The sequence below is a fragment of the Martes martes genome, assembly GCF_963455335.1.
Source record: "Martes martes genome assembly, chromosome: 5".
Taxonomy (NCBI): Eukaryota; Metazoa; Chordata; class Mammalia; order Carnivora; family Mustelidae; genus Martes; species Martes martes.
Genome location: NC_137892.1, coordinates 81,118,201 through 81,140,571, shown reverse-complemented (window position 1 = coordinate 81,140,571; position 22,371 = coordinate 81,118,201). Strand labels below are relative to the sequence as shown.

The 22,371-nt window shown below is 34.7% G+C and overlaps 1 protein-coding gene across 5 annotated transcripts in view; it reads left to right on the top strand.

Moving 5' to 3' along the window:
* The window catches only part of DDX4 (DEAD-box helicase 4), a gene marked incomplete at both ends in the record, with an annotated part of 72,314 nt that overhangs the window by 33,813 nt on the left and 16,130 nt on the right, over positions 1 to 22,371 (top strand). For 3 of the 5 annotated variants that reach the window (XM_080804598.1, XM_080804596.1, XM_080804595.1), the window contains 9 exons: positions 3,763 to 3,822; positions 13,445 to 13,550; positions 14,540 to 14,616; positions 16,197 to 16,244; positions 18,204 to 18,251; positions 18,358 to 18,405; positions 18,626 to 18,768; positions 19,400 to 19,552; positions 21,065 to 21,219. In XM_080804598.1, the coding sequence (XP_080660724.1) occupies positions 3,763 to 3,822; positions 13,445 to 13,550; positions 14,540 to 14,616; positions 16,197 to 16,244; positions 18,204 to 18,251; positions 18,358 to 18,405; positions 18,626 to 18,768; positions 19,400 to 19,552; positions 21,065 to 21,219 (838 nt within the window). Of the gene's footprint in view, positions 1 to 3,762; positions 3,823 to 13,444; positions 13,551 to 14,535; positions 14,617 to 16,196; positions 16,245 to 18,203; positions 18,252 to 18,357; positions 18,406 to 18,625; positions 18,769 to 19,399; positions 19,553 to 21,064; positions 21,220 to 22,371 lie in introns of all 5 variants that reach the window. The other 2 variants (XM_080804597.1, XM_080804599.1) reach the window with 2 other exon arrangements.

The window sequence follows — 22,371 nt, the reverse complement described above, 5'->3', positions numbered from 1 at the left end:
CAGACCAATATAATTCTTGACACTGGAAAAAGATTCATGAGAATGTGGATGAGCACTGAAATCAAGACATTTCTGTCAGGGGTACTGACAAACTGGTTTGGAGGAATACAGAGGATGATGAGGATAGAGTAATGTTACCAGAATATAGATTACAATAATTCATAGTGATTTCCTAGAAGAAACTGATGAAGTAGATTTGGGTGAGGCCTTGGAACCTGTATTTAAAAAGCATCCCTGGTGACTCTGATGCTTTTTTGTTTCTGTGGAGTCTTTTTTTTTTTTTTTTTTTTTTTTTTTTTTAAGAGAGTAGAGGGTAGGGGCAGAGGGAAAGAGAGAGAATCTTAAGCAGTCTCCATGCCCAGTGCAGAGCCCACTCAGGGCTACATCTCAGAACCCTGAGATCATGACCTAAGCTGAAATCAAGAATCGGATGCTTAACAAACAAAGCCGCTGGGGTGCCCTTATCTGTGGAATCTTTGGAGTTGCAGACTTTGTTTCCTGTCCCTGCTCTGTGACCCCCTAGCTGAATGACTTAGAGCTAGTTGCTTAATTTCTCATAGCCACAGTTCGCTATTCTGCAGAATGGAGGACATCCCTATTATAGGTGGTTAGGCAGACTTAATGAAAATGTGCATGAAATTAAGAAGTTTAATATCAGACACATTCATGGTAAACAGTAAATGCCATCTATCTTCATTAAATATTTGAGTCTTAGTTTCATTGCACTCTTTAACAGTGATTCTAAAAATCAAAACCAAGCCTAGACTGATCACCTTAAAACCCTTTGGACTTGTGGGTACAGGTCTCTGAATTAGATGGAGTTTTAATATATCTAATAAAACTGTTCCCTAAGTTATTATCAGTCTCATTCTCCCTGATTTTCATTTTATTCAAATGAAAATGTATGTAATATAGGACAAATATTTAACAGAAGAAAAAAAGACCATTTTTATTCTTTTCTATTTCTATTTTACCTAATCTTCCTTTTTAAAACCAGTTAAGGGATGCCTGTGTGGCTTAGTCGGTTGGGCCACTGCCCTCGGCTCAGGTCATGATCCCAGGGTCCTAGGATCGAGTCCCGCATCGGGCTTCTTGCTCAGCAGGGAGCCTGCTTCTCTCTCTGCCTCTGCGTGCCACTCTACCTGCTTGTGCGTGCTCTTTCTCTCTGACAAATAAGTAAACAAATAAAATCTTAAAAAAAAAAAAAAAAGAATATTCAGGATCATTTTCACTTAGCCAAGACCTGCTTCCCCAGTTGACTCTTTTTTTTTTTTTTTTAAATTTTTTTTTTAATTAAACATTTTTATTTATTTATTTGACAGAGAGATCACAAGTAGGCAGAGTGGCAGGCAGAGAGAGAGAGAGAGGAGGAGGAAGCAGGCTCCCTGCAGAGCAGAGAGCCTGACGCGGGACTCGATCCCAGGACCCTGAGATCATGACCTGAGCCGAAGGCAGAGGCTTAACCCACTGAGCCACCCAGGCGCCCCCCCCAGTTGACTCTTATCAGTGGTAGATGAGAGCACTTTTGAGCACAAATTCTAGTTTCCATGGCTCCTGAGAGAACTTTCCTCCAAAATGGTTTGCTTTATTGGCAAGCCCAGGAACAGATTTTGATACCACTATAGAAGCTTTTATTCTGTACACAAAGTGCATCTTTTGTGGTTGTTATTTTCCCTGCAGTCTAGTTTCCTCCATCTGGTATAGTTAGTGATAAGGACCATTCATTTTGAATTTGGACACCCTAGATTTGAGACCCAGAGTCTCCTCTTCTCAGTTGTATTATCTTGAAAAAGCTTATTTAACATCTGTATTTCATTTTTTCTATTTATAAAAGAGGATAATGCCCTCTTCACAAGGTTTTTGTGAAAATTTAAGAAGTCAGTACATATTACTCATTTAGAACAGTGCTAGACCATACTGAATTCTATGTGTTATCACTATTCATTATTAATAATTTCATGTAATATATTTATATGAATATATATTAGATATCTAATATATTTATTACGATATGTTTAACATATTCAATTAATGTATCATATTATGTTTATGTTTTTAAATATTTATACTTCATACATGTTATATATATTTTACATACTTTCTGTAATTAATTTTTATGTAATAATATAATATGGTTGTAGCTAATCTTTGGATAATATCTCTTTTTTGTTGGTGCTTGGCTTTATTTCCTAACTCTACAGATTTTTTTTAATAACTATATCTTGAAATAGTATAAGACTCATTACAAGTTAAAAAATGGAAAAATAGTACAGAGGGTTTCCGTCGCCCCTCTCCAAATGTAGCTGTACTTATCACCCAACTTCTCCCAAATATCATTAGGCTATTTTAATTCCCAGTGTGGTCAAAATATAGGTTTGTTTTAGGGGAATAACTGGACAAAGTTAATGGAAGACCTCTTAATTTATAGCTTTTTCTTACATAAAGCAATAAATGTTAATTGTCCTCATTATTCCAGGGCTGGCCAACTTTCTTTTCAAAATTCTTTCCTTCCTATTAAGCTCACTTGTAGTATTAAATCCTGCTTCCCAGAAAGTTTCTTGATATTAAATGAATCTTTAGGAATATTTGGTAGTTGTTGACTTCATTTCAAGTAGGAGCCTGGATTAGAGCTCTGGGTTAGTTGCTAAATAGGTTAGTACTTTTGCACAGGAACTTAACTCATAGCTTTTAAGCAGTCTAGCCACTTGATTTCATTACTATGACTTAAAGTTCTCAAATTTTAAACGTTTAATGACATGTACAAAGGTCTCTTGAAATCATTTCTGTATTTCCCAAATGTGGCTTTGTTGGAATCTTCTAGAAAGCTGGAAGTTATTACTTCAAGTCATATTAGTAACATTTTTAAATTTTGAAAAATTATTCATTTGTTGCTCTCTATACTTTCAAGATAAACATCTCTGGATCTCTGGGGGTGGATTCTAGGGATGGATTGATTGGTTGATGTAATTTTTTTTCTAGGAATTTATTTTTAACAAACCTTCCAGCTAATTCTTAGGCAGGCTTCAGTGTAGTGATTCGCATTCCACCGTTGAGAAACTGATGATGTTACTTGATAATATCCTTAAAAACAGAAAAGCCGGGGCGCCTGGGTGGCTCAGTGGGTTGGAGCCTCTGCCTTCGGCTCGGGTCATGGTCTCGGACCATGGTCTCGGGATCGGCCCCGTGTCAGACTCTCTGCTCGGCGGGGAGCCTGCTTCCTCCTCTCTCTCTCTGCCTACTTGTGATCTCTGTCTGTCAAATAAATAAATAAAAATCTTTGAAAAAAAAAAAAAACAGAAAAGCCAAGATATCCCCCAATTGTTTCATTAGGATGATGGGTGAAAAATTTGCATATGTTTAAAAAACCCACTAATGTTTGAGATACAGTAAGAAAGGCAAATTACAGCAATATTGACAGTATTATAAAAAGAATAGTCATGTATTTCTAGTGGCTGATGGCCTACATTTATTTCTACTTGACTACTTTAATAGTTAACATTGAACATTTAGGTATGTTAAATGATTTGTATAGGGATTTGACTGAACATTTAGGCATGTTAAATGATTTGTATAGGGATTTGACTGAATAATGTCTGTATATTTCTGCTGCTAAAATTATTTGAAGACTTAAAATGTCCATATTTTAACTTAAAAATACTCATTTTTCTCACTATTTTATCCTGTGATAGTGCTATTCTTTAGATATTACAACTTTAAAGTTAATTATTTAGATACTATTCACATGTTAAATTTTTATTCAAGAATCTAATAACGACTGTGAAGAGAATCAAACACGGAGCAGAGGGTTTTCCAAGAGAGGCGGTAAGGACCACATTTTGGAATGCTTTGTACTTACGCTTTCTAATGTCACTGGATTTTTTTTCCCCTGAAGATCTCCAGAATGTGCTATGAAGTACAGAATAGGGACTGTGAGTTCTGGTCAGTCACAATATCTATGAACTGGGATGTCTTTGTCTCTGAATAGAATATTTGGATATGTGGGAGAGTGAAGAAATTGTAGATTACTTTTTGTTCAGGTCTGGCAGTGCTCTAACCATTCTGTGCTAATCCTGCCTCTAATAAAGTTGAGATAAGGTGGTATAAGCATTACCATACTTAATTCTTGATAACGTATGGGTAGACATGTTAAAATAGCGACATTAAAACCCACAAAAAACATAGTGTACTTATAAAATTGTTAACAATGTGCAAATCTGCTTATAAGAGTTTATTCGTAGGAACTATATGATAATCAGATACATCAGTGTTTTTACTGTGACTTGGGAACATCATTTTCTTTGACCCATTAGAAAGTTAGCCCATTGAATACCAGGCGCTTCCTAGTGCAACTAGGACTTGTGGGGACTTCGTTATAACATTGTTAAGGCTGCGAGGTGGGGAGGAATTTGGTGGTGAAGGAGGTTTTGCTATTTGTCTCATAAATTGAAGTTTTTGGTTTTTTTAACGACAATTGCAGGGGGACATGTAATGATGGGGAGGAAATTTAGCTATAAGAAAAAGCCAGACTCATCCTTTAGAATTGCTCCCCATGCTTAATAAGCAATTTTTAGCACTAATGTTCTTAAAACATTGCTCTTAGTTTTAAATTTTTGGTTGTTTTCTGCAGAACAGTGAATATCTTCCTCAGTATTTTCATTAAATTAATCTAATTTGTACTTAAGTGAGGCAGTCAAAAGCCAGTTGCAGCTCTATGTGCTTGATCCTGGCTTATTTACTAATATAGGGTGACTAGCAGGGAAAGAGTCATTTTTGCAGATCCCTAATTGCTATTCTCTTTAGTTGCATACATTTGAAGATAGGAAATTTGCACATGGTGGTCAATAACAGATATATGTGCATAAATATAAGCATATTTAAGTTTATATTGAAATGTAATTTAATATAGCGCCAGACATGTGCATATGTTGTACCTGTATAGCTCAGTGATTTTTCACTAACTGAACACACCTGGGTTTATTGTGTTCACAAGCATTCAGATCAAGAAATAGAAATTATTGGCACCTCTAGAAGCCCCTTTTATGCTCATTTTCTTTTGCTGATAACCCTCCCATCCCATGGTTAACTTCTAATCTGACTTTTAGCAGCATAGGTTAATTTTCTTTTTGTACTCGATATAAATGGAATCATGCAATATACTCTTTTGTGTCCATCTTCTGTTAAATGTGTTTGTGAGATGCATTCATAATGTTGGTTGCAGTTGTAGATTATTACCTTTGCTTGTATAGACTCTCTGGTTCTACTCTTAATGCTAATGATGTTCTTTGGGTGTCTTCCAGCTTTAGGCTATTTTGAAGCTGCTGCTGTGGACATTCTTTGGTGCTATCGATATATATTCTGAAGTAGAATTGATGCCTCATAGATTTTGTATATTTTTTGCTTTAATAGCTCTTGTGAAATGTTTTCAAGATATATATACTAAGGTATAACTCCTATATCCTCACCAACATCTGGTATTTTCTTTTTGAGTTTAAACATTCTGCTGAGTGTGTGGTGGTCTATCTTATTGTGGTTTTAATATGCCTTTCCTTGATGGACTAATGACACGTCCAGTGCTTTATAAGTTTACTGGATATTTGTTCATCATCTTGTATAGTGCTGATTCCATTCCTTTGCCATCTTTTCTATTGGGTGTCTATTTTTACCTTTTCATTGGTGAATGATTTAAAACTTACAGAAAATTTGCAAGAATAGTAAAAGTAACTCCTGGATAAAGTCATGAAGATAAACTCTTATATTTTTCCTTTAAAATTTTATCTTTTTAGTGTGCACTTTCATATTGTAATTCATCTGGGCTTTTTTTTTTTTTTTTTTGTATATGGCGTAAGATAGGGATCATGGTACATTTTTTCCCTATAAGGGTATCCAGTTCATCCCTTACCAATTACTGAAAGAATTTTCCAGTCCTACCAGGCCTTCTTTGTCCTAAACAGGTGACAGTGTGTGTATGGAACTGTCCCGGGACATGGTTCCTTTCCATTGGTCAGTTTCTATACTTTTGCACCTTTGCTATATAGCCTAATTACTGCAATTTCATAATAGATCCTAATATCTGGTAGTGTAAGTCTTCCAAGTTTATTGTTCTTTAGTATTACCTTGGTTGTTCTTAGTTCTTTGCATTTGCATGTGATTTTTAGAATTGGTTGATCGATTTCTTGGAAAAAATCTAATGGCATATTTTGGGGATTCCATTTATTTTGAGGAGAATGACCATTTTTACAATATTGAGCCTTTCAGTCCATGAATATCCCTGTTTAAGTAGGTCTTTAGTTTTTCCTAGCTATGTTTTGCAGTTTTCACTGGAGAGTCATTACACATCTTTATTTACATTAGCATTTGATACTTTGGGGTTTTTTGTATTTGATATTTTGTGATGCATTTTTTAAAAGATTTTATTTACTTATTTGACAGAGAGAGAGATCACAAATAGGCAGAGATGCAGGAAGAGGGAATGGGAGAAGCAGGGTTCCCACTGAGCAGAGAGAGCCCAATGTGGGGCTCGATCCCAGGACTCTGGGATCATGACCTGAGCTGAAGGCAGACACTTAACGACTGAGCCACCCAGGCACCCTTGCATATGTTTTTTTGTTTATCTAATGCTCCATACAACATAGATTTCACCACTTTTGAGTGTGTACTTGAGTAGTTTTAAATATATTCACTGTATTGTGTGCCCATCATCACTATTTAATTCCTGAATATTTTCTTTATCTCTTCCCTGCCAAAACCCATTTCTTTCTTATCTCCATCCTTTGGCAACCATTAATCGACTTTCTGTAGCTATAGATTTGCTGATTCTGGACACCTCATATAAATGGAATTATGTAATATGTGGTCTTTTGTGTGTTCTTTCACTTAGGATGATCTTGCAGTTTGACCATGTTGTAGCATGTGATGGTACTTAATTATTTGTAATGGCTGAGTAATATTTCACTGTGTAACTATATCACATTTTGTTTGTTCATCAGTTGATTATTGGGTTGTTTCTACTTTTGGGATATTATGACTAATACTGCTATCAACCTTTGCATATAAGTTTTAAGTGAACATATGTTTTAATTTTTCTGGTGCATATACCTATGAGTAAAACTGCCAAATTGTTTTCCACAGCAACTGCACCAATTTATCTTCCTTCCAGCAGTGCATGAGTGTTCTGGTTTCTCTGTATCTTTACCAATCTTTGTTATTGTGTGTCGTCTTGGTGGTTGTGACCCTTGTGGGTGTAAAATGGTACCTCATTGTTGTTTTGGGTTTCCTGATGGCTGTTATGTTACGTTATGTGTGTTGGCTATTTGTTTATCTTTTTTTGGAGAAAGATCTATATAAATCATTGGCTTATTTAAAAAACTGCAGTGTCTTTTTATTGTTTAAAGAATTCTCCATGTCTTGGTACATGTGCTATTGGATAGACAATTTGCAGATATATTATCTTTTCTTTGTATTACCTTTTTATTTTCTTGATGGAGTCCTCTGAAGCACAGAATTTTTAAAATTTTGTTGCTGTCTGGTTTATCTGTTTTTTCATTTCTTGATTGTGCTTTTGGTGTCATATCTAGAAAATTTTTGCCTATTAAAAGCCATGCAGATGTTCACCTGTTTCCTTCTAATAATTTTATTCTGCTTTTTGATCCGTTCTGAGTTCATTTTTATATCTGGTGTGAGGGAGGGCCCCAATATAATTCTTTTGCATGTGAATATCTAGTCCTAGCACCATTTGTTCTTGTTTTATTATTGATAGGGTAGAGGTGTAAATCTCTTTAAATTTGTCCTGCTGGGAGTTGGTTAAGATTCTTGGATGTGTGATATTTTTCATCAAATTTGAGAAACTTTCTACTCTTTTTTTGTGACAAAATAACTATGACATAAAATTTGCCATTTTAATTACATTTAAGTATATAATTAAGTGACGTTAAGTACATTTACTGTATTATGCAATTGTCACCACTTTCCATTTCCAAAATTGAAAGCAGAAATCTATATCCATTATATAGTACGTCTCCTTATCTTCTCCCCCTGAGTTCCTGGTAAACTCTGTTCTATATTCTCTTTGAATTTGCCTCTATTCTAGATATTTCAGTCAAGTGGAATCATACAACATTGACCCTTTTGTGTCTGCCTTAATTCACTTACCATAATGGTTTCAGTGTTCATTCATGTTGTAGCGTGTGTCTGAACAAAGTACATTTCTTTTATGGCTGAATCCATTGTATATATAATACCACATTTTATCCATTCATCTATTGATGAACATTTGGGTTTTTACTTACTTTGGCTATTGTGAATAATGCTTCTATGAACATTCATATGTATTTATCTGTTTGAGTCCTTGTCTTTGCATCTTTTGAATATATGCCTAGAAGTGGAATTGCCAGGAGATGGGACTGAAGTAAGTTGAAATATGCCACTGAGTTCACTCTTCTCTGGGTTAAAAAAAAATTCTCTGGGTTACCACAAGTTTGATTAATTTTCATTTTAGAAAATGTTAATTCTGACAATTTTTGTGCATTTTTTTTGGAGTAGCAGAATTTGGAGTTTCTTGCTTTGCCATTTTCGCTGTCAGTGATCCATATCATTTAAAAATTTTCATTTTGTTTGCTAGTATATAGAAATACAATTGATTTTATATATTGAAAGTTGAGTGACCTCGCTAAATTTATGGTAAGTACTTTTTTAAATGAAGAAAAGATGTTCATGTTTCTTTTACACAAAGTTTAAGTGATTTATAAACTTACTCCTTTCTGAAGATTGTTAGCAGACATCTTTAAAAGCTGCAAGAGATTGTCAGCTGTCCCTTATGAAATGCAGAATTCATGGAAGGACTAATGTCACCTTTAAAAATATATTAGTGTTATTTTATGAAAAGTGACACTTAAAGTGGTAAATTCTGAAATATTTCAAGAACTCAGAAAAGCACAGAATATTCTATTACAAACACTTGTATACCACTACCTGAATTGAACAGGAACATTTTTTCATGTATACTTCAAATATAGAAAAAAATTACATAGTAGTTAGAGGACCCATCTTTCTTTTGTGTTTTATATATCCTTTTCCCCCAGAGGTAACTTTTTTAAACATTGGTGTGTTAGCGTTCTTATTCATACTTTTATAAAAGTTTATTATACCTATCTTTTTGTGATTTTTTAAAAAAAGATTTTATTTTTAAGTAATCTCTACACCAATTGGGGGGCTTAGACTTAAAACTCTGAGGTCAAGAGTTGCATGCTCTACTGACTCAGCCAGCCAGGCACATCCCTCTCCCTCCCCTTTTTTGTGACTTTTTTTCCCCATGTTTTTAAGATTTATATATTGAAAGTACAGTTCTAGTTCATTCATTTTAACTTTCATAGTGTTTTACTTAACCTTTTAACCTATTTATTTAAAAACAAATTATTTTTAACACCATGTAGGATATGTAGAGTTTCTGTCCCTACCTTCTAAGAAGAAAATCATTCAGACTTCTATTTCTGTATAACTTCCATGATCTTTTGACTTCCAGTTATTATGCTCCTTATATAACTAGAAATTGGCATGAGCTATGGGAAAAAAAGAGCATGTTCACTTAAATGTTTGTGTTTCTCCTGCGTATGGAATTACTAAGCTGTAGATACCGGAGGTACTGAGTCATTTTGTAGTCATTTGCTCACTAGAGAAGCTAGTTTTGAAAAGGAACCAAATTGAATTTACAGAAAGCAGTAGTGATTAAAAGCATAATGAATCGATTAAACAGATTAAACAAAGATGAGTGGAATTAGTGAATCCAAAGATAGATCTGAGGAAATTCTCTAAATTTGGGAATGGAAAACATGAAACAGTTTGACAGTTATGGAAGATAGAATTAGAAGCTCTGTTATTCCAACATATGTTTAATATCTCCTGAGTCGAGAACAGAGAAAATGGGAGGAGGAGAGGGAGGGAAAAGAAAACTATTCAGAGAATAGTTGAGAAACTTTTCCAGAGTTAAGAGAGCACAAGAACCTTGAGCAGATTAAAAAAATTCAGTCTTATATGGGTATTGACATTGCAGAATTATGAAGATAAAAATATTTAGAGCTAAAAGAGGAAAATCTATAAAAGAACAAAAGATTGACAGCAGAACTTTTTTATTTTTCAATAAAGATAGAGAACATAATAGAGTAGAATATAGAATCCTGATGGAGAATAGTTCTGAATCAAAACTACTATAGGATAATTTAGGTGTCAGAGAAATAACACCATTCAGATAGATATGGTGTTGAGTACTGTCAGGCCACTGAGGAAAGAACTGCTGAATTATGTATATTAAGAAGAAGGAAACTGAATGCAACAAGAAAGATGTAGGAAGCAATGATGAGCATAACTAAATAAATACACATTTTTAAATTGGTAAACATATAGGTAAACCTAAATAAGTATTTTAGAAGATAGTAGTAATGTCATTAATTTAGGGGTTTTAGAAATAAGAAAGAACTAAAATACTAGCAAATGAAAAGACTTAAGTTTTTTGTTAGTTCAGTAGGAAAGAGAACAGATTGAACCTAATTTCAGAATTTCTTAAAAATGGTAACATTGAAGCATAATAAGAAAAAAGATATAATGTATAACTTAGCCAATGGAGGAAATCCAATAGGGTAGAAGGCTGGGTCTTTGAGGAAGGAGACAAGGTTGAAGATAAATATTTCTTAAATATTTCAGCGTGAGCTGAAATTGAAGAATATCAGTAAAAGCACAGAATGCAGTGTTTAGGAAATCAATAGGACAGAAAGGAAAACAAAAAAACATTGAAAAAAATTTGAGGGAAGGTAAAACACAAAATAGGATGACAGAAGTAGGAATTGATACATTAGTAATCATAATATATATTGACAGTAAACTTGTATCAATGTGTAGTTGAAAACAAAGAGAAAAAATGTCAGTCCAATACTAACCCCAGTAGAAGTTTAAGAGACAAAACAGATCCTAAAGTAGATATATTAGGAATAAAAAAAAATTAATGATAAAAGTCATGTTCACTGAGAAGATATTACAGTTTGGAACATGGTTTGAAAATCTAACAATATTCTTAACTATATAAAACAAGAGTAGATATAATTATATGGAAAAATTTGCAAGTTCTAGTTAAACCATTAATCATAAGATTTTTTTTTCAAGATTTTATTTGAGACAGCATGAGCAGGGGCTGGGGCAGAAGGAGAGAGAGAAGCAGGCTCCACGCTGAGCAGGGAGCCCCACATGGGGTGCTGTCTATCTCAGGACCCTGAGGTCATGACCTGAGCTGAAGGCAGGAGCTTAACCACTAAGCTACTTAGGTGCCCCCCCCCCCCCGAATTTCCCCTTAGAACTGATAGAATGAACAGACCAGGGGAGCCTGGGTGGCTCAGTGGGTTAGGCCTCTGCCTTTGGCTCAGGTCATGATCTCAGAGTCCTGGGATCGAGCCCCGCATTGGGCTCTCTGCTCAGAAGGGAGCCTGCTTTCCCACCCCCCCGCCCCGCCTACTTGTGATCTCTCTCTCTCTGTTAAATAAAGAAATAAAATCTTTAGAAAAAAATGAGCAGACCAGAGATGATTAAGAATATGGTAACTATAGAAGTTTTGAATACCAATTACTAAGCTTGATTTGAAATTTGTTGGGAATAATAATGGCCCATATTATAAATTACACATTCTTTTACAGCATATAAAAAATACAATTTTACCATCTATTAAGGCCAAAAGGAAGTCCCAAAATATACCATAGAATTTATTACAAACTCTGTGCTCTTGTTAAAGTTTCATGAAAGTAGAAATCTGTAATGAAGAGCCTAACCCTTGTGATTTGGGAACTGTGAATTTATCAATTTATGAATTAAAATTTATATGGCAATAATAAAGTATTTAGAATTGAATAGACAATAAAAACATGAAAACTTAAGGGATACAGCTAAGGCAGCCAACTTTTTGAGGAAAGTTTACAGTCTTAAATATATAGAGTAGAAAAGAAATTAGTGAGCTCAATGTTCAGCTTAATTAAAAACTCAGTAGAAGGGAGTTAGATAATAGACATAAATGAAACATACAATGGAATGTTATTCATCAGTAAAAGTCAAGTACATTTTCACACATCAACAGAAACAAAGGTGGATTAAAGAAGCAAGACAGAGAATATATTCTATGTGATTGTTATGTAAAGCTCAAGGACAAAACTAAATACATTGCAGAAAGTTATGTACATAGTTGGTAAAATTAAAATAAGAGCAAGGAAATGAAAAACAATTCAGGATATTGGTTGGGAAAGGTGGGGGTGGAATTTACATGGCAAAAGACTATCTAGGGGCTGGGGCTCCAGAGGTTTTGGGAACATTCCTAGTTTTAAGTTGGGTATTGTGGGTCCATATGTTTTCATTTTATTGTATTTTAAACTTGTATATATGTTTTATATATTTTATTTATTCATGTGCATACATCAAAGTAACATACCTTAAAAAGAAACATATCAAAAAGATAAACTGTTTCTTGAAAAGAGAGAAACTCCAACAAGGCTTATTCCAAGATAAAGGGGCACAAATAAATAATTTGTAATTGAAATGTAAGTATAATTATTGGTAGATTATTGCCAGATTGAGGATCTGTAAGTTTTAGGTAGTAGATGTATAACTCTGAATCTACCTTGAATTAAGTCTGTCCTATTTTATAAATAGGTTTTGAAAACACATCTATTCAATATCAAGAAACATATGGAGAATTTTTACCTTTATTGGTCAGTTTCTTTGGTTGTAAATAGTGGCAAGTTCATAAAGTAAATATCACTTTCTTTATTTTCAGCCCAGTTGACATTTTGGTTTTGAACTGTTCTCATTCTGCTCTAGGGGGGTCAAATTTTACTAGTACTGTTAATACTGATTTTTGGTATTCAGTTGAATTAATACACTATTTATAGCAGGAAATCAGACTTTATATATGCCTGTATGTCTGTGCTTTGAGTAAGATGTTCTACTATTTTCTGTAAGGAACAAATATAACCCTAAATTTATCTAATCCTTCTCTGCATTGTAGAAATCTTGCCATTGATGCAGTTGTGGCAACTTTCATTGTTTTACAAGTGACACTTTTTTCTTTTAGTCATTTTTAGTTTTTTGTTTTTTTTTTAAATAAACTGTGCTGCCAACATGGTCTTGAGCTCAAGACCCTGAGACCAAGAGTCATGTATTCTACCAGCTAAGCCAGCCAGCACCTGAAGAGTTTTGATTCTCAAAGCAAGCAGTGTTTTTTTTTAAATTATAGCTATGTTTGTTTATATTAGTAAAGTTGAACATTTATAGGTAAAATGTGGCATTTGTTTTTACTAACTGTTAATGCCTTAAAATATTTGAAGTCATTGAATTATGCAAGACTTAAATTTGGCCATTTCTCCAATTTTTTGTTTTTGTTGTTTTGTATTGTTCTTGTGTGTATGTTTTAATATTATAGGCTATCAAGATGGAAATGATTCAGAATCTTCAGGGTCATCCAGAAGAGGTGGAAGAGGTAGTTTCCGAGGTTGCCGTGGAGGATTTGGTCTAGGAAGTCCAAGTTAGTAGTGAATTGCAAATGGTGTGCTTTATCTGTTAGGTTTTATTTTTCATCATTTCCTTCATATATAACATATAAGGTTGTTGAGAGGATTATATGAGAATAGCTTAGCAGAGTTACTGGTACATAATCATCTACATTGTATATAACATTATTTTTGAGACACATATCTAATTGCATACTTGTTAGTTAGAATATATGATCTTTCTAGAAATTTGTGTGACTCAGCTCTTTAATCTTATTTACTATTTCCAAGTGTTTTAGGGCCTTGATAATGACAGCCAGCCTTAGAAAGAGGTGGCCTTCTCTAAGGTTCTACCACCGCCCCCCCCCCCAATATACCTTCTTTCACTAATGTGGCTTTCTACTTTAAATTACTCCAGCCATCATTTCTCGGAGCTAGGGGTATTGACTTCAGAAGTCACTGTTGGATTGCATTTGCCTCTTAATGGAGGAGGATAGATTAGTGGTTTTGGAAGTTAAAATTAAATTTGTAATAATGATTTAATAGATGTGTAGGAGATCAGTGAATTATTACTTTTTAAAAAGTGTAGGGGCCTAGGGGTTGTTGTTCAGGACTTAGAAGGTTTGATCTGGCAATAGTGGGAGCAAGGGGGTGTCCTATTCTGGAGAATAATTAATGAGATCATGCGATGTGAAGTTTCTGGAGCAGTAACCGTTTAGTTTTTGGAGGTTTTTTAACTTTTGCTTATATGATATTTTAACATAGCATTGGCCCTAACTGCTTTAATGAAATAATTTTAATAAAATAAAGACTTTGAGAAAGTAATTATAATTGAAGGAAATAATTTGTGGAGAAATCTTTTGTATGGTACTTTGAAAAAAGCTCATTGTGATTCCTTTAAAATTTAAACTATTTTGCCTCACATCTTTAACTATTGTCACTGTGACTTTATTTTCTTCTCTGTACTGTATGGTTTTACAACTTCTTCAAAGTAACAATCTCATTTTATTATGTATAAATATAGATAGTGAATATGAACAAGATGAGGGAACACAGTGCACTGGTGGCATTTTTGGTTCTAGAAGACCAGCATTAAGTGGCGCAGGTGAGAAATAGAATTAATTTCTTTTTTTTTTTAAAGATTTTATTTATTTATTTGACAGAGATCACAAGTAGACAGAGAGAGAGGAAGGGAAACAGGCTCCTCGCTGAGCAGAGAGCCCAATGTGGGGCTCGATCCCAGAACCCTGGGATCATGACCTAAGCTGAGGGCAGAGGCTTTAACCCACTGAGCCACCCAGACGCCCCTAGAATTAATTTCTTAATTCCTTCCTTCCTTTCTCTCTCTTTCTTTTCCTCTTTCCCCTTCTGTTTCTCTTTCTTTCCCTCCCTCCCTTCCTTCCCTCTTTCCTTCCAAAGATTTATTTATGTCAGAGAGCAAGAGAGAGAGTGTGAGCATGAGCTGGGGGGAGGGGCACAGGGAGATGCAGACTCCCTACTGAGCCAAGAGCCTGTTGTGGGGCTGGATCCCAGAACCCTAGGATCATGACCTAAGAGGAAGGCAGACACTTAACCAACTAAGCCATCCAGGTGCCCCAGAAATAGAATTTCTTATTGAATGTTAACAATTCATATATGCTTTTAGCTCTACAGTTAGTAACCTAATAGATACATTCGAGTATAGTAGGTTAGCTCGTCATTTTGTCTGCTTCGTAGATCTGCAGACAAAAATACATGTGCAGCTTTGCCTTCCTTAGAAAATTTGTACACTGTGAATTAATTTTTCTCTCTTATCTACCAGTTAATTTGAGGTGTAAATTATACCTTTAATTGGAGGAAGGAAAATGAAGTTCTAGTGATTTCAAAGGGAACCTGAGTTAGGGGATTTGAAGAGAAAATTTTTTAAAAAGCCCAATTTTTGCTAAAAATGTGCAAATGTGGATAAACTGGTACATCCAGACAATAGAATATTATTGAATAACAAAAGGAAATGGCTATCCATCTATGAAAAGATGAGGAACCCCAAATGCATATTACTAAATGAAAGAAGCCAATCTGAATAGGCTACACACTGTATAATTTCCAACTGTATGACATTCTCGAAAAGGAACAATTCTGGAAAAGGGTAAAAAGATAGTGGTTTCCTGTGGTTGGGGGAGGAGGGATGAATAGCATGGAGCATTTTTTTTTTTTTTTAGGACAGTGAAAATACTTTGTGTGATACATTAATGGTGGATACATGTAATTTTGTATTTGTTTAAACCCATAGAATGTACAACACCAAGAGTGAACCCTCATGTAAACTTCGATTATGCCATGTCAGCTTAGGTTCATCAGTTGTAAGAAGAGTGCTACACTGGTGGGGGGGATTGATAATGGGGGAGGCTGTTCAAATGTGGGGCAGGAGGCAGTATATGGGAAATTTCTGTTCCTTCAATTTTTCTGTAAATCTAAAACTCTTTTAAAGAAAGGAAAAGTCTTTAAACAAAATGTTCAAATAAGGAAAAGATTTAAATTAAATGTAGAATTAAGAGATGGATGGATGAAGGGACCAGGAATCCGTAACACTCAATATTTGAATAGAAATAGCTATTTGGTTTATGTGTTCAAAGAGGAGAGCTGTGTTTAAAAAAAAGGTGAACTATGTTTTCTCTAAATAATCTGTTTAAAAAAAATGCATTACAGGTAATGGTGACACTTACCAAAGCAGAAGTGGCAGTGGAAGTGGACGAGGTGAGTTCTTACTTGGTTTACCTATAAATGGTTAACGTTATAGTAAACCTAATTTAATTTTTGAAGTTAAAGATTTGGTGACTGTTACTGCTTTAACACATTTTGAGGAGTGGACATATGCTCAGCCTGTTTTGGAGTATTATTTAATACTCCTCGTGTAACAGTTCCATTATAGGGATTATATACCATAGATGTATTTGCTCAATGTATGCACAAGAGTGTTCACTGAAGCTTCATTTATAATAAATAAAAACTGAAAAGCAACCAAAATTCATCAATAAATAATGGTTTAATAAATCATATCACCGTAAAATAGGAACCTGTGCAGATGTTGAAGATTGAAATATGTTTGTATGTTTGTGTTCTTATATTAAAACAATATGTTTTTTTCTTATGAGATAGTTAATTTGATTTGGTATAAGGCATAAAGAAAGTTCAGTATACATGATTTTGTACTATGAAAAATTTTTTCAGAGTTATAATATTTTTTTTTTAAAGATTTTATTTATTTACTTGACAGAGAGAGATCACAAGTAGGCAGAGAGGCAGGCAGAGAGAGAGAGAGGGAAGCAGGCTCCCTGCTGAGCAGAGAGCCCGATGCGGGACTCGATCCCAGGACCCTGAGATCATGACCTGAGCCGAAGGCAGCGGCTTAACCCACTGAGCCACCCAGGCGCCCCCAGAGTTATAATATTTAAATGTTGTAATATAAAAGTTAAAATGCTTTCTGGACTAGGAAAATAATAAAATTTATTAGATGTCTCTGAAAAATCCAAAGTGATTATTAGTAGTCTGAGAGCATTCAAAGAGACGACTCCCTTGAACTACCTCTGTTTCCCACCTTGATTCTTAGATTCTTCACAAAGAAGTTATTAATGGTCATATCTACAAATGCTCAAATCTTGTTGGGTAAAGGATTTAAAGATCTGTGGATGTTCAGGACAAGAAAGAGTTTACATGTGATAATGTATCTAGTTAGATTTTCAAATCTAATGCAGTCCTTATTCTTTTTTGTGATAATACTGGAAAGTGGCACGATAGAGGACTAGTTATTTAAAACCATGAAGTTAGTGTATGGGAAATAGTTAACATGACAGGCCTGACTTCTACTCTTTGAATGTCCTTCTTACAAGGTTGTTTTTTTCCTGGCATCTGGGAAATTGTATTTGAGGAGGGTTCTCACCACCCTAACTAGTTTAAGAATGGCTTAGTGTGCCTGGAGTATTTTTACAACAATGTAGTTTTAATACCAGCTTTTCTTTCTGGAGACTGGAATATTGGTATGTACCAGGCAGAAAGTGGTGGCTCCATTTTCAGCCTCTAATAAAAACCATGGGTACTGAGTCCCTAAAGAACTTCTCTGGTAGGCAACATTTCCAACATGTTTTCACAACTTGTTGCTAGGTAGTTAAGTGTATTCTTTGTGACACCAATGGGAGAGGACTCTTGGAAGCTCTTATCTGGTTATCTTCGGACTTTGCCCCATGCACCTTTTTCCCTTTGCTGATGCTTCCTGTCCTTTCACTGTAATAAATCCTAGCTGTGAGTATGACTATATTCTGAGTCCTGCTCAATCACACAGCTTGGGAATAGTAGTGGGGATTCCCCCATACAGATGGACTTTTAGTTCATTTTAGAAACTACATTCCTTAAAAAAAAAAAAGAAAGAAAAGAAAATACATTCCTTTGCTCAGAAATATAGGAACTATGAAAGGGACTGAGTAGCTTAAACAAAAACTGATAACATAAGTCAGTATCATCTGCATAAAATGAACATTTTTAATATTAAACTTAAAGTTGTTAAAGATTCTATTTCTCTTAATTGTCTTATTTGTATGAAGGACTTTAAAGATGTCTGTCCATTTTTAGAACTTGTTCTCTTTGAAGACAAGCAGTGAAAATAAAGATGTGCATAACCTTGTATCTTGACTAATTGTCAGTGTGAATTTCTTTTATTAGGTGGTTACAAAGGTTTAAATGAAGAAGTAATAACAGGCTCTGGAAAAAGTAAGTTTTACTTTAGATAAGGTGTTTGATTTTTACAGTGAAAGCTCTTTCACCTCTAAATTAAAAAAAAAGTTTTATCTCTTTTTTGGGTTTGATTCCCTTTAAGATTCTTGGAAGTCAGAAGCTGAAGGAGGAGAAAGTGGTGATACTCAAGGTATAATAATTTTTATGTGAGCCACATGAACATCTGTTGCATTTTAAAAAAATGAAAAGTAAGAGCAGAGTTACATTTTTTTTTTAATTTGAAGTGAATTTTGATGGTAAACAGTGGGAAGTTCTTCAGTATTTAAAATTTGATTTTCAGTTTTTGTTTTCCCTGTTACTCTTCTTTTGGTCCTTGTAATGTAAGCTCTATCTTTTATTTGAATTCTAAGGACCAAAGGTGACCTACATACCACCTCCTCCACCTGAGGATGAGGACTCCATCTTTGCACATTATCAGACAGGCATAAACTTTGACAAATATGATACTATTCTTGTAGAAGTATCTGGACATGATGCACCACCAGCAATTCTGGTTAGTGTAATAATTATTTCTGTATTGACTATATAACATAATTTGTTTGTAACATATATGGTACATTTCTGCAGAATACAAAAGTTTCATTTTTAGCATATAATGTTTTAGGTCAGAAATTGAGAACCTTATCTACTTTATACTACTTGTAGAATTAATGGCTATGTTGAAAGAGTATTAAATTTCATCCCCACATTCCCAAACTAGGATGAGAACTTCATTTAAACTTACTAAAAAGGATATTTTTCCTAGGGATTGAAGATTTCTGCTGCTTAAGTATATGAGAAATCTGTCTTAGGAGAATGATATTCTAAAGAGTAGGGGGGTCCCTGTAGTCCCCTGTTGTTAATGAGCCATTGTTACTGATCAAGATATTTCTGTTTTACAGGTTTTAAGGGACCGGGAAAAAATGTCCTTAGAACTAGTGTCTATAGAGAATACTCTTTAATTCCATCAAGTAATAATATACAGGCTGTAGATAGTATTTTTGAGTGGGGGCATATTGGTAAAGTAATTTTAGTATATAAAGTGGAGTTAACAAAAGCTTGAGACTATACAAATGAAATATGTTTATGGAATGATCTGCATATGATATATGGAATTTAATCATACCCTTTCCCATTTCTTTTAGACTTTTGAGGAAGCTAATCTCTGTCAGACACTGAATAACAACATTGCTAAAGCTGGTTATACTAAGCTTACTCCTGTGCAAAAATACAGTATTCCTATTATATTAGCAGGACGAGATTTGATGGCTTGTGCTCAGACAGGGTCTGGAAAGACTGTAAGTCCTTTTCCCCACATATAGTCTGCCCCATAATCAAATTATTAATAGTTTTTGAACTTTAGTTCTTCTCAAGTAGTTTGAGTCTTTTTTGTTGGATGGAAGGTTGATGATTTCAGTGAACTGTTAAAAAGTACTCATTGTTTTGCTTCTGAATTCTGGTTTTACTGAGGTTCATATACTTCTTTTTTTTTTAAGATTTTATTTATTTATTTATTTGACAGAGAGTGAGAGTGAGAGAACACAAGCAGGGGGAACAGCAGAAGAGAGGGAGAGAGAGAAGCAGGCTCCCCACTGAGCAGGGAGCCCAATGCTAGGCTTGGACCTGAGCCGAAGGCAGCAGCTCAGCTATATGAGCCACCCAGGCCCCCCAAGGGGGGTTTTTGTATACTTTTGAAGAAAGAATTTAGAACTATTTCTAGAGTAGTGTTGCAGTTCATAGATGTTTAATCCACTTTAAGACTGTTCAATTCCTGGAAGATGGTGGTGTCTAAAACAAAATGATTGAGGGGCGCTTGTGTAGCTCAGTTGGTTAAATGTCCAGCTCAGGTCACGATCTCATGGTTGTGAGGTCGAGCCCCTCATCTAGCTCTGTGCTGGGCATGGGGCCTGCTTGGGTTTCTCTCTCCCTCTGTCTTTGCCCTACCCCCTAAAAATATATATATAACAAAATGATTGACGGTCAAAGCACCAGAGGTTATAAAACGCAGAGAAAGAGAGAAAATAAGTTGTATAATAAAGCTGATAAAGTTGTGGAGTCAAAAGAATGAGAAATAGCAATATGCATTGTACCTGGTCTTTACTATGGAGTAACTTCAGGTTATGCTATCTAAAAGAACTCTGATGAGATCAGGTTGGTCTTAGGACTTACCTTTGGGATCTGTCTGTTAAATGGAGTTCCTTGAGATGAGTCTAAAAGCCTATCCTTTCTGAATCAAAGAATTATGGTTCATGCTATTTCAACTTTTATTAGCCTCTGTAGTAGAATTGAAAGGATAATAAAGGAGTTGTATACTATAGCAGCTGATGGATGACCTACACATAGTTTTGGAAGTAGATTTTACTATCTAATTTGCTTAATGAGAAAACCGTAGCACAAAATTTCACTTGCCACATTAATTTTACTAAGGGTGAGTAATCCAAATGAATGATTTCCCAATTTTTGTTGTTTGTATACCACTTTTGTCATGTATTCTGTGATAATTTTAGCTCTACTCCAAAAGGAATTCATTTAAAGTAATTGCTAAATGCACTGATTTACATCAGGTCATGTGTACATTATCCTCAATAAGTTTATGTTAATTATTTAGAATTCATGGGTATGCTTTTTAAATAACTGAAATATATCTATCAAAAACTCACTGAAATAATTGTTTTCCTCTCTCATATTAAATTTACCAGCAAGGTGAAAGGAAGAATCTAGAAGCTGTAAGGGATTAAGGAATAGATTTATTTCTATAGGGAGAAGGGTGGTGTATTATAAATTTGTAAGTTATGTAATTCAACTTCTAGGCAGCTTTTCTCTTGCCAATTTTGGCACATATGATGCGTGATGGAATAACAGCCAGTCGTTTCAAAGAGCTGCAGGAACCAGAGTGCATTATTGTAGCACCAACTCGAGAACTGATCAATCAGATCTATCTGGAAGCCAGAAAGTTTTCTTTTGGGTATGTACATCTGGAATGCCACTCAAAACAAGTTTTTCTTCAGAGATTTTTCTCAATTACTTTGGGAATAAGTCAGTGCAGTCACATAATTAGTGTTACTTGATTGAAGTGTACTTTTTCATCATCTTCCTTATGGAATCCCTGTTAATTTTTATTTTTAAAAGAAACATGCTTATTTTTAAAAAAGAAACATGCATATTAAAATCATAATAATAGAAGTAGAAAGATAAAATAGTGAACATAATGGTGGTATATTTTCTGGTAGTTTTAAATATATGCTTAATGCACTTAGGGTGTTCCTCATAATTGTTCACATGTAACTTTATAGAAAATGCTTATATCATAATCACCCCAATTTTTAATCATTTTTAAATTGTTTATGTGTACGTATTTTATGTCTGTTTTGTGGCATTTAGGTTGTTTCTAGTTTGGGGCTACCACAAATTATAATGAACAGCTTGCTTAAATAAAGATTTTCTATTTTTATGTTTTAAGCATTTCCTCAGAGTAGGTTTTTATAAGTTTAATGTTAAAGGGTATGTACTTAAAGCTTTCACCAATATACAGTTCTATCAGCAGTATATGAGAATGCCAGTTTCACTATACATTTTGATGACATTTGGTACGGATTGCTGCCTAACAAATTACCTAAAACCTAGTTACTCAAAATGTAAATATTACCTAATAGTTACTGGGGATAAGGAATTGGAGAACAGTTTAGCTGAGTGCTTCTGGCTTGAGGTCTGTTATAAGGCTGCAGGCAAGATACCAGCCAACAATTGTAGTCGTCTAAAGGCTTGACTGTACTGGTCCCATAAGGATCCTTGGTTGTCCTTAGGAAGTGACATCTGGCTTGCTTAGAGTGATGAACAAGAAAGAGCAAGGAGGAAGCTACAGCGGCTCTTTTAAAACCGTCTCAGTCACTTCTGCCATATTGTGTTTATCACTCAGCACTCAGTCTGCCCTATACTCAGGACTAGCTATGTCATTTGCTGGAACCAGTGCAAAATGAAGATGCAGGGACCTTTGTTCAAAAATTATTGTGAATTTTAAGACTGTATATAGCATAGCATTAAATCAAGCTAAGGGCTCTTTTTACCTTGGGACCCTGTGTGACTGCACAGGTTGCACACATATGAAGCCAGCCTTACA